General features: G+C 28.0%; 1 protein-coding gene across 2 annotated transcripts in view; it reads left to right on the top strand.

The window, feature by feature from the left end:
• Nucleotides 1–3353: 3353 nt before the first annotated feature.
• Nucleotides 3354–9961, top strand: part of LOC107436488 (chondroitin sulfate proteoglycan 4) — a 169270-nt gene continuing 162662 nt past the window's right edge. The window contains exon 1 of one of the 2 annotated variants that reach the window (XM_021146516.4): nucleotides 3354–3632. In XM_021146516.4, the coding sequence (XP_021002175.3) occupies nucleotides 3530–3632 (103 nt within the window). In that variant the 5' untranslated portion in view covers nucleotides 3354–3529. The remainder of the gene's footprint in view (nucleotides 3633–9961) is intronic. The other variant, XM_087167447.1, reaches the window with a different exon arrangement.

Below are 9961 nucleotides of genomic sequence, written 5' to 3' on the forward strand. Positions count from 1 at the left end.
TTAAAGCTGCATTATGTAGCAGGTGTTCGAAAATTAAAAATTATACAAACGACAAAGCATTTAAATGGAGTTTTAAAGGATATTTAATTTTTTTAATTCAAACTTAAAACATTCTATGTTTTGTTTAATTTCTTTTTAATCAGTAATATTGATTGATAAATTACGTAAATTGATAGATACATTATGAAATATTTAAATACTATCAAGATATATGATTATTTTTTTTAAAAAAGGGATAGATTTCGAATTTATCAAAAGGAATTATCGAATATTTATGTAATAATTTTAAGTTAAAACTTTAGTTATTACTCAGCAATTTATCAAAGCATTTCTAGTTTTTTTTTTTAATCATTTATGATATTTATAAGAAAATCAATTATCATCACTGATTTGAGCTGATCATCTGAGCTAAGAGTATAGATAACACTGGGGTACAAATCTTTTGTTGCATTTACACAATCTTAATCTTGCTTAATTCGGGAGTGGAGATTTCAAATCTAAAGTTTATTTTGCTCCTAAAGCTACATATATTTTTAAAAGGGCATTTTTAGGCTGTTTTTTGCTTAAATGTACAATTTAAAAAACGCTATATGTAACAGGGACGCAAATATTTTAAATGTATAGACAAATAAAATGGTGCTTGTTATCAAGAAAAATATAACTAAGATTTTAAAAATTAATCCTAATCCAATTAAAAGACATATTTTTAGAAAATAGTAAACTAGTGGAGGTAAGCAGTTTTGCGTATCTTGGAAATATAATTAACAACAAAGAAGGAACTGATGAAGATATACTTAGTAGATTAAACAAAGCCCGAAGCAGTTACGATATTCTCAATAAATTCTAGAGGAAAAAAAAAGAATAAACTCAGCAAAATTTAGAATTTGCAATACTAATGTTCTATCTGTCCTACTAAATGGATTTGAGGCATGGCACTGCAATAAAAATTCATTAACAGCTGTTTAAGAAGAATCTTGCGTATCAAGTGGCACTATAAAATTTGCACCGCAGAAATCCTTAGAAAAGCAAAACAGAAACCAATTGATCTGGAAATTAAAAAACGGAAATGGAAATGGATTGGTTATGTTCTACGTAAACCTAGAAAATTAAAAGTAAAGTTTTTGATTGGAACCCTCAGGGCAATAGAAAAAGAGGAAGACCTAAAAATACTAGACGCAGGACGATTGTAAACGAATTGAAAGCAGTAAGAAAGACGCGAAGAGAGGAAAAATATCTGACCATGAATAATGAGATGAAAATCTATGATAGAAGCCCTCTATGCGCCAATTCGGAGTTAAAAGAAATATGTGATGTGTGTGATATAACAAGGGTCAGGTAAAGGTTGCGACAAACCTCTAAGGGAGTTAAGGCACATAATCAGGATTAAAATTGCAAGGAGCCCATTCACGGAAATGTCGTAATACGCGGCTAGCGGCGTATAACGATATTTCCGGACATTGATTGCTGCCCTAACTCTCTTGGAAGTTTGTCGAAATATTTATGCTACTGCCTGTTGTAGCAAACGTTTTAAAACTTGTACACCTCAAGAAAAAATAAAATAAAACTATCATTTTGTAAAAGAAAAAAAAATTTAGTTTGGAAACAGCAATGTGAAAGCCATCTGTTTAAAAATCTCAAACAACACAAAAAAAAGTTCCCCAGTTTAAATGTGCATACATACATTTATGAATAAGTAAAAATTAGCTATCGCCATGTAACGTGATTTTTAAAACTGACCTCATGGTACATTGCTGCAATGAAAAATTATTCTTAATAACATCGTGTTAAACTTTGATTACGAATTGAAGAATTAAAACTAATTTAGTACACGTGAATATTTATTATAACTTTTACCCTACACTGAAACCTGAAGATACGTCTTTCGGGTTAAGCCTCCCTATTTCAGGTAGTTAATTATGTGTGCCTGATGAAGGGAAACTTTTTCTTCCCGAAACGCACAGGTTTAGTTTTGTGTGGTTGCTGTTCTAAGAATTTTTAATAAAAATTCATCTGATTACTTAATTAAAAGTTAACTTTTCATAGATAAATTTTTTTTTCAATGCTGGGGGTTTATTAATATTTCATTTACATACTCTAATAAAAGCTATAAATAATTCATATATAGTTAGTGCTATGTGGGGTTCATGAATGCCTTTGAAACTTTTCGACTAATATTTATTAATGCAATGACCCATGAAACTCAGCATGAAACTTAGGAGTTCCTTGGGAGAATTTCAAAATAAATAAATTAAAAACTTAGACTGAAAAAAATATTTTTTTATTCACTAAATCGATACAAATACTTACACGAGACACTTTTCAAATTATCCGATAAAAGTTTCCTGAAACGCAAAGCAGCTATAAATATTTATTACAAATATGTATGACTGTAATAATCAAAAATATGTAATGCAATATTTTTAAAAGAGCATTTTTACTTCAAATATTATAAATTACTTTTCAAACTTAATGTCTATTATAATTAGCGGACGTAAACACAGTAAACTGTGGCCAATTTGAATGGATCACGGTTTACTGTGTTTACGTGTTGCTGTATAATTTATTTGAATTGATACGGACTAAAATATCATGACATTCTCTCCGTTTGTTCATAATATTTTAATGCTTATAATTCGGGAAACATAAATAAACAAATTACAGCTGCTTATTTTCACTAAATAAGGGTTATTTTCAAAACTTTTTAAAATATTATCATCCTTTATTGCCAGCACTACCAATATTACTGAAATTGACAATATTAGGAGCATCTTTGTTTCTTCTGGGTAAGTAAGAATGTGTGTAAATTAATAATACAAGCCCATTAATAAAGTAAGCATATGAGATGCAAATTTTGTCTTGATAATATAAGGACGCCTTTTTTAAATTCAAATTATAAAAACATAAAAACATTTTCATTAAATTTATGTCTTTACCAGCTTCGTGGAATAATGTAAAAACGCAACATAGTTGAAATAATATTTAAACTTATATGACTGCTGTAATTAAGAAGAAAAAAAAAATTTACGCATTCCTATTTAACAACAGAAAAGCGAAATAAATAAAAAAAAATATAACTTTTGTCCTAAAATTTGGCAACATGATGCACATATTTCTGTAAGCGTTCGGAAAAAATTCTTTGAAAATGAAGAGAAAAAAAGCCATTATGCTTATGATGACTCTGCGAACTGCCTTCATTCGGTAAATTTTTCATTTTGATGACTGTGACCGTGATAAAAATCAGCATCACACTTAGTTTTTTGTAGTAAAAATGAAAAAAAAAGCGAACGGGAGAACACACATTTTGTCGTTTCAGATTGCTTTTTCCGATGCTTGTCGTTAGATGGCGCGCGTCGATGAAGTAGCTGTTGCCAGATTCATTGTGAACTGGAGGAGGAGAGTCAAGAAGTATTGAATTGCAGACGAAAGTGTTCTGCTATCCTCTGTAGGTGTATCTTTTCACGTCGTCTTCCCATCTTCTTCAGTTTTCCTTTCGGTTGGATACTCGTTAACATGTAGAAACTCTTGAATCATGGCATGGAACGTGGATTTTCGCGCCATAACTTTGTTGAGAACTTTGCAGACGATAATTATTATAATTCCTGTATTGTGGATACAGAGTGAAGTTCAAGCGGGTGAGTTAAGAATTTTTTTGTTAAAATTTTTTCAAACGATAAAAAAATTTCTACATTGTTCATAAAAGTTCCATCTATTCCCAACCATATCTACGAAATTGAACTAAATTATTGAGTTGTTCATTTGTGAGCAAAAAGTTTTAAATTAAATTTTGACTATTGAAACAGAAATAAAATGGATGTTTTTTCTTTTAAAAAAAAATTAATACTTAAGAAGTAATTTTTGGTAGAAGTAAGATATAATATTTATACAATGAATATTGTTTTAGAAATATTGTTCAAAAGTTTAATAAGTGGAAATTTTTATACAATTTTTTTTTGTCAAAATAAAAGAAAAATGCGTAGGAATTTATCAAGTTTAAATAAAACTATTCTACATGAAAGTTTATAAAATTAATGTACTTATTATAATTAAATGTAATTACAATTCCAACTGTTTACTCTATTACCACTTTATAAGAGTTTGGAAATGTTTAAATAATTTGCATAAATAAAAAAAGTGCGAAAATAATTAAAATTCTACGAATGCACCAAACGATGATGAAGTTACAGACAATTTTTGACAAACTCGGTAAAAATAAATAAATATAAATTTCAAAAATTCTGATATTGAAACCTTTCATCTGAATCATAAGCTTTAATAATTTCATTCGTTATATAATTAGATATTTACTTTTTAGTAAGTAATCGATTTTTCAACTTTTAAAAACTTATTTAATAATTATGTTCTTTTTTTCTCTCTTATGTTTCTCCAATTTAGCTATCATAGTAATAATTATTTTAAAATTTTGTTATGACAAAAAAAAAAAATATTTGAAAAACTGGATTAACCAGTTTATTTTTTTCCCTTGGTGACAGTTTTAATGATCTAAATTTATAACAATAAATTTCGTTTGATAGTAATCTGAAAAAAAAAAATGTTTTAAATTGATTTTTATTCATATAATTCGAAAAAATATTATTGAAATATTTAATTTCTTTTAAACACAGTTTATTTCTTATTGTTTATTCAATGTCTGGGTTAGCATAAAAAATTTTGGTAAAAATAAGTTTAATTACATACTCATTTTGCTGCAACTAACTAATTTATTAAACCCACGAAGATCTAATTATTTTATGAAATAATCATTAATTGAGGTTTAATGTTTTTTTTCCTTCACGCATTTCGTTCACGATTTGTTCGACTGGTTCTTTTGAAACATCGTAATTCAACTTCTCTGCAGAAATTTGTAACTAAATTGCCGGTTTCAGCGGAAGCAACTTTGCGCAGAGTGTTATGCAGGGAAACTGACTTTTAATCAATTTCGTTCCTTTTCCTCTTGTATGGTGGATGCAATATGTTTTAAAGAAGTTTAACCGAACAGAGTAGTGAAATCAGGGTTTTAACAAATTTTGTTTTCTCAATATATATAATTTAGGATAAAAGAAAAAGAAAATGTTTTTTTTTTAATGTATATTTAATAAAAAAGATACTTAAAATTTCTGATCCTTACTGATGTTTTAAAAATCCTAATTGGACTAACTATATTAATAATTATTAGTTTTCAATTATTTTCATTAAGTAATTTATTAAGTAAAAACGCAAATAAAATACAATGCCTTAAAACATTGATTGCGTATTCGTTGTACGAGTTGTTCTTCGAGCAATTTTCTTAAGTTTATTTAAAAAATACCTGTTATTTTTTGTTTCAAACGAAATTGTTTTTGACATTGATTTTATTTACCTTGTAAGTTTTCAGTATATTTTTTTGTGTCTCTTAATAATTTTTTTTTTTGCTTTTGAAGAAAAATATTTTTATTTCAAGTGACAACAAGTGATGTAATGAGTATACAGAAAATGGGCGTACTCTCACTGGGTTTTTGACAGAAATCTTATTTTTCGTCTATCTTTCAGTTTTTTTATTAAATGTTTCTTCGCTTTTTTAATTATATAATGAATTCGAAACAAATGTAAAAAATTTTACTTTAAATCATTTGGATATAATTTAGATAATATTTATAAATGTAATTTATAAATATAATTTATAAATAATTTCGAGAAAAAAGTTTGGATTCTTGGCGTTTCCTGGTAGAAACATTTGCCACAACAACACAAGTGACTACAATTTAAAAGAAAGGTTAATAAACTAAAAAGGTTGTAAATTCTCTAATAAAATCATTTCTAATAGTTTAGCCTGAAACATTACACAAAATTAATGAACATATTTTGTATTTTATTACTTATAGTATCTCTGAAAGTGTTAAAAGACGGCATATTCGTGCATTTTAAGCAATATTTTTAAAAAAATAGTTCGTAGACAGAGGAGGGGAGAAGTGTTCAAGATTTAAAAAAAAAAGATACAAATGATCTGTAATATTCGAATAACTAATTCTTTGCTTAATATGCATCCATTTAAATCATATGCACCTTTATTAGTATGGATAGACAAAACAGGTAAGAGTTGTATTTGAAAAATCAAGGGTTTTAATTTAAATACAACATCTCAAATATTTCCGTTAAGGAAAAGACTTGATGCTCACTGAATTGTTTTATCCTTTTGATGTTAATACAGAGGTGAAAATAATATTTTTGTTTATTTCTCTTCTAAAATTTTCCTAGACCAACACAAAACAGTGCCACTGCTTCTATTTTTTTTCTGTGACGGAAAATTGCACTTTCCAGGGTATACGTTATAACTTTATTTTTGCATCCTGAAGGAATCACGGAAGGAATAAGAGGAATCACGGACTTACGTTTCGTAAATCTTTTCAAACATGAGATTTTGTCGCAAGAGGAATCACTGACTTATGTTTCGTAAATCTTTTCAAACATGAGATTTTGCTCCAATTATAACGTATTTTAACTATATCATCAATCATTGTAAATACTATTTCGTTAAATTCAAACGGTTCAAAGCTATTTTCACAAAACTTCATTTTGCAGTAAAAAAAAAGCGAATTTAGTATTGAACAAACAAGTTCTTTCTCTTTCTTTTCTAAAATTAAGAGTAAAAAAGTTAAAGTATTTCTTTTTTGCTAATAAAGATATGTATGGGAACAACAATAGTTTGGTCACAAAAATTTGCTCTCCTAAAATGAAAAATTTGCACTTGAAAATTTTAAATAGTCTCTTTACAAAGATATTCTATAGGTATGAAACTATGCAACACTTTCCTTCAATATGCAATTGGTGACCGAATATTTATGTATGAAACTATGCAACACTTCCCTTCAATATGCAATTGGTGACCGAATATTTACGGCTAGCGAGTAACAGAGTTAGACACGGGAATAACAACGTTTGAGAATTACAGAGTTGCACTCTAGGGTTACAATTGTCAGATGTTATTTTTTATTTTCATGACTTTTACTGATATATGGATGATATTAAAATTATTGAGACCTTTCGGGAACCTTATTTTAATCTAATATTATTCTTATTACTATGCAAAAGATAAGTTTCTTTTATGGTCTTTTATGAGTTCGGACACCAAAAAGTCTTTGTGCTACATCTATTAACATTTTAAAAACTGTTCATATTTTATGTGAAGATAGTGACGAGAAAAATTTTAGTTTTGCATTACCTTTAAAACTCAAATTCCTTGCCTTCATACACGTCATATTTTAATTATTTATTTCTATCTGATTAACAATTTAAAAGAGCGTGTGCAAAGTGATTTTCAATTAAACAGAGGAGAGCATATTCCGTTTATTAGAACGAACTAATAGGAAGATCGTTAACCCTAATCGGTTATAAAGAATTAGATAGCTAGAGCAAAAGATTTTTCTATTCCGTTATTACCAATGCAGATTTAAACTTTTGAACTAAATAGCAAACGTTTCTCATACTACGTGTTTTTGTTTTTTATGTTTCTCTTTAACCAAACAAAAGTTATTTGCGAGAAACATGCCTGAATTCTTAAAACTCAAGTTGACTTGACTCAAATAAAAATTCAAAATAGTTGCTTAAGGGCATATTTTCTTTCATATTCATCTTTTGCATAAGTCTGTGAATTTAATATCTTTTTTCAAATACTGTTAGTTATTATTATTATTAATAATTTAATTCATTACTAATTTAATTTATTTTATTAAATTAATTATTATTATTGATTTTATTCAACAATTAATAAATACTAAAGAAGACTGGTGTTACCATACTAGACGCTATAACATTTTAAGACTCCCCCAAAAAATGTAACTTTATAACCCTTTTTTATTTTAAGAATATTTATTTTGCAATATCTGTTTAGTCTAGAGTCCTTCAGGATGTTAATAATTTATTTTATATTTTATAACCAACGTTAAACAGCCGGTTCAAATTTTTTTGGGTTTACGACTACTAATGTTCAACTCCGTAACCTTGTAATTTTGAATCGAGTATTGAGGGAAATTTTGCCTTCGTGAAAGACTTCTTGATGGAGTAATCCGCTTTTGCGTTACATGGAGAAGAAAACCCAAGAAACCTCCCACGGTTAGCCTAACGAGAAGGGGACTCTAATCCATAATCCGTCTACCACTGAGGTTATTTTACGTCAGCACTGTGGTCGGTGCGAGCCGGGTGCGGAATTCGTATCAACCAGCCATCTCTAAGATTCGAATGTGGTTCACCTTATAGGATGTTAATCTAGCTCATTTTTAACTTAAATTAGTCTTGTAAAATGCCAGAATAAACCAAACCAGTGAAAAACTAATGACTCCCTGAACAATAATGCAAGAAATTTTTGTTGTTAAAAAAAATTATTAACTTGAGAGCATTGTCAAAACTATTTGTTTTCAGGATGAGTCAAAGACAGACTTAGAAAAAAAAAATTTATTTATCCAATTGATCCTCAGTTTTTTTTTTTTTTTTTTTATCCAATTGAAGATTATACGCACTACAAATACATTCTTCCGAATTATCAAAAGTCGGAAGTGGCAAAAAGATTTATAGTGTGAATTGCGTGAAGAAGGTTAAAAAAAAAAGAAGTGATAAAAGAAGTGAAATGAAGGGATGGAAAGAAAAAGATTTACTCATCTTATCTTCTTGGGTCTCAGGTTTCTGAAGTCGGGCTAATGGAGTAGGAATGTCCAAAGCAGCTCTCATATCCCTGTCAGTTACGGTTTGTGGTAAAGTTCACCAGTATTCGATATTTTCCAGACCAACATACGCAACAGTATCATCTATCAAAATCAAAACATTCCTAATGGGTTTCACTCACTGAGAACAAAATTAAATGTCAGGTTCTTCTTTTCTTCATTCGAGATTTTCTGGATGAAGTTGGACAGGTATAAATCAATTCACTATTTTGTTCGAAAAATGTTGATTAAACTATCGGTACCTTAGAGTTCCGTGGAAAGGTCACAGGAGTTCCGTAAGTTAGAACTTTTTTTTAAGCAGTAGTTATTTTTGAAACCTGTTACTAATAATCTATACTTTATTTAATACTTATGTTATTCTCATGAAATTATGTTATTATTTTATTATCTATTTTTAATTTTTTTCCTCCAATATATTGAATGAATTGCTTAAAATGATGCGCTCTTTACAAATGAATGTATCAGCATTTCTCATCAAATTTTAAAATTCAAAATAAAATGACCAATTTCAGGTATAAGGAATTATTTTTCTCCTATAACCATTCTCACAGTCTATAAGAGTTAGTTTTCAAACTCTATTATTGAACTTATTTTATTCAATTTGATTTGTGCTTGCTTCTAAAACTACTAACTTAAGAGCCGCAGCAGACTTGGGAATTCAATTCTGTAACATAAAAACTAATTTTAAGACTGTGATGAAACAGTGAAAAAAATTTCGTTTTTCACATTAAACGTTCCTAAATTTATTTGTAGTTTTATTTTTATTTTTTTGTTAGCATTTATGCTTACTTGCTAATGATTTTTTATTTTTATTTTATAAGTCAGGGTTCAGCTGTAAAAAGTTCGATTTTTTAGTGTTCCGTAGTTTGAAAAAATTGAGAACTACTGAATTAGAAATCTCAATTTTCCTCCCGGTTAATTCATTAGAAAAATGTATATTTCTGCTACAAATGTATTTAAAAGTTGTGAGTTTATTTAAATACGATTCGTTTTAGACAGTATTAGTGAGGATTAAACAAATTAAGTAATTAATTTTGTTTTATTAAAAGAAGAGTTTTATGTATGAAACAAAAAATACCAAATTTAATGCCGGAAGTAAAAAAAAAAAACATTTAAAGACTAGGGGAGAGTAGGGTCAATTGTAAAATTTTTTACTTAACTATTTTTAACTAACAAAAAATCCAATATATTATTAGTATTAATTGACACACGAGTAAAATAGACTATCCTCTACTAGAAAAGAAATAAATACCTTATTTTAAATGTTATTA

The sequence above is a fragment of the Parasteatoda tepidariorum genome, chromosome 7 (genome assembly GCF_982258835.1).
Source record: "Parasteatoda tepidariorum strain Cologne lab strain chromosome 7, Ptep-v5.0, whole genome shotgun sequence".
NCBI classification, from domain to species: domain Eukaryota; kingdom Metazoa; phylum Arthropoda; class Arachnida; order Araneae; family Theridiidae; genus Parasteatoda; species Parasteatoda tepidariorum.